At 43.8% G+C, this 3,147-nt stretch overlaps 1 protein-coding gene across 1 annotated transcript; it reads left to right on the forward strand.

Annotated features, from left to right (window-relative positions):
- Positions 1-756: 756 nt before the first annotated feature.
- On the forward strand, positions 757-1,176 carry LOC133926054 (classical arabinogalactan protein 11-like). Its single transcript, XM_062371787.1, has one exon. The coding sequence runs from the start codon at positions 757-759 to the stop codon at positions 1,174-1,176; it is 420 nt and encodes a 139-aa protein (XP_062227771.1).
- The last annotated feature ends 1,971 nt before the right edge of the window (positions 1,177-3,147 follow it).

Genomic DNA, 3,147 nt, shown 5'->3' on the forward strand with positions numbered 1-3,147 from the left:
GCATACATTAACTGTGCTCTTTTGATGGCCGGTGGTACTATCTTTCTTTTTCTAAGGTTCATACCTAAGGTTGAAGGTGCAGATACAAATTCTTCTCAGTCAGGATAAGAGAACTTGAGAGGTTACTCCTGCTGTAATGCAGCAAGTTAGCAGTGCATGATGCCGTCTCAAAGAGAACCTCGCCGAAGGATTGCAGAATGTTACACCTGACTACATCCGAGTCCTAGCGTACTGAGTTGTGAGAAACTAGTCTCTGACACCATCTCAAAAGAAAAAGGGTAGTCTTGACACGTTCTCTGGGCGGCTGGGCCTAACTGCAATTGCACCACCAGAAGGTTTAGGCCCATCAGGTCCTTGGGCCAAATAGAGGCACCATTGGCCATTAATCTGTCTGATTAGGCCGGCAGGAACAGCCCACCATGATTACCGGACGGACCGCACAATTCAACTACTTTCCTCTGACCGAACAAAGAAGAGAAAACGTCAGTACCTTCCTAACCGTTTCAAAAACTTGGCGCGCAACAGCCGGGCAACCACCGACGCTCATGCTCCATCTCCACCACAAGTTTCCCCGCGAGCCCCTCGAGTTCGCTTCACTCCCACCAACACAACCCCTATAAAACTTCTTCCTCCTCTTCCTCTCTAACCCACCCCACAAAGCAAGAAATGAATCTACGCACCCCTCTCTCCTTCTTCGACTAACCCACACTTTCCTTCTAGCTGCGGCATCGCCGACACCCTAACCAGCCAATCAAAATGTCACGGGCCACGGTTGCAATCCTCTTCTACATCCTCGTCGTCACTACCCTCAGCGTGGCCCAGGCCTCAGCGGAGTCACCCAAGGCATTCAAGGCTGCCACTCTTGCCAAGGCACCTGAGGATGCTAAGAACGCTGCACCCGCCAAGGCCCCTGAAGCTGCCAGTGCCCCGGCGTCTAGGAAGTCTGGCCTGGCTGCCGCGCCAGCCACCAAGAGCTCCGAGGCCACCTCTACGCCGCCGTCTGCCGCCAACGAGGCGTCAAGCCCTCCTGAGCCATCCACCTCCGCTGTGTCCCCTGCTGCCGACAGACCTACTGAGGGACCGGCTGATGCAGAGCACTCTTGTGCTGCTACCCTGGGGACCAGTGCTACCATTGCCTGCGTTGCCGGTGCTGTTGCCGCCATCCTCTTCTACTAAGCCGCTGGAGCCGTGTCGTGGTGAGCCATTAGGGTGGACACGCACTGCAAGAGGAAGGAAAGCTTGACTGTGCCTTATTGCTCGTCTGGTCAGGAGGGACCAAGTGTTTCTTTGCTTTGCTCATTTCATTCACTGGTGAAACATTATGGGGTCAATCATTTCAATCGAATGCATTTGATTAATTGATACACATTTCTCTGTCATGGATCCTAATGACTTGTCAGCTTACTGGTTTTCAATATTAATTAGTAACTCGACTTCTAAATCGTAAAATATGTAAAATTATTTCTCAAAAAGATATACTTGGGGAAAAAATTCTTTGCACAAGAAGCAAAAGTAGGGACCACATTCTTGTCTAAACAGCGTGTGAAAATGTGCTACAAATGTTGCAAATGTATGGAAATCATATGTGATTTTTTAAATTCAGAAAAAAAGTTGAAAGACTAAAACACAATTTTGGACTGTTCAATAAGTTTTCTTTTTGTACCGAAAAATGGATCCTAGTTTGATTTTAAAAAATTTACATGGCTGTAAAACATGCTTTATCTTTTTCTGCTTTTTTTTTTGAGAATTTTCGGAAGGAGCTATAATTTCATCCATGGAATTTCCAAAGTTCAGCCCAGTTTCACTGAACATGAATCCCCAACCTGACATACATATAAGAAGCCTTTTCTGTTAAGTAGTCATCAACAAGGACCACCTTCTTCTCAATGGTTTAATGCTATTCATCTTGCTGGCTGCTGATTTCACCTTAATGATGGCACTCGTATAAGTATTGCTGATACATGAAAAGTAATCAATATATGGGTTCAAACAAATATCTCAAATGGGTCAAGAAGAGACAACAAAAGTGGTGTTAGGAAGGGGATTCCCATAGCATTTTTCAAAAGAATTTCTAATGATTCGGATCCAAATCCTGACCGATGCAATGGTGAAAAGCCTCCAATAGGCTAAGTAAATTAGGATCAAATAGCGAAGGCCGGTAGAGACGTAAACACTCAAAGTTGCCAATAAAACACCAATATCGCTCATGCGAACTCTTCCAATGTAAGTCCTCTATACGTTACTAGTCAAAATTCCACCATCCAACCTTTCCAGGAGTGTATTTTTCCCGGGATCAATTTTGTCCATCTCTACAGCTGTCTCACAACTTTCTGTAAGCATCCACTTTTCTCATACATACTAGTAAAGATGGTCTGTAATACCTAAAATATTCTTTTAAAATACAAATCAAAGAAATAGTTTTTCTAATGAAACAGGTTGGGCCGGCCTAGCTCAACCACCAACCTTTTTGTCCAAGGGCCCAACTAGCCCATATACCTCTCATGCGCCCCTCCCTGCTGCTGTGGCTACCCCTTCCCTGTGCAGAGAGAAGAACATGATAAGAGAAAGGGCAAAGGAAGAAGAAGAAGGAAGAAGGAGAGGTGGAACAGAAGACCAAGCTGTAGATCGCCACCAATCTTTGGGTTTTCTTTAGTCTTTCCAGCATGGACAACCTAGGTGTCAAATCCTTAGTTTTCTACTTTATTTAGCTGTGTTTTAGTGCCTAGCAAGTAGTTTCGATGGTTGAGTAGTGGGTGGTTCCGTCAAAATCCTCACAACCTAGGTTTTTTTAAGACGTAGATCCTACGGTGATGTTTCGGTAGTCGTTTCCATGACTTTAGCAATTTTCCTTAAAAAAGTTATAATTAGTAAGTTGTAGAGGACTTAGAACCTATCTTCTATTAAATTTTTGGCCGAGTGGTTTGTGCGCAATCATCATTGAAAGTTCGCTGTTGTGCAGTAGTTGATTATCAGGTTTTTGGCAATCTTAATTTTTTTTTTAAAAAAAGCCAAGTTTAATTGTGCCTTGGTTTACTTTTAATGAGTGATTGACATTGATATTTATTTGGTTTGATAATCTGCAATTTTGCATGAGGTTTGATATGATTTGAATTGGTTTGGGATTCATTTGAGCATATTTATTATGGA

This window comes from Phragmites australis, chromosome 8 (genome assembly GCF_958298935.1).
Source record: "Phragmites australis chromosome 8, lpPhrAust1.1, whole genome shotgun sequence".
NCBI lineage: Eukaryota > Viridiplantae > Streptophyta > Magnoliopsida > Poales > Poaceae > Phragmites > Phragmites australis.

Bases quoted from the DNA above. Each gene is read 5' to 3' on its own strand.
- LOC133926054 (XM_062371787.1), top strand. From the start codon at position 757: ATGTCACGGGCCACGGTTGCAATCCTCTTCTACATCCTCGTCGTCACT.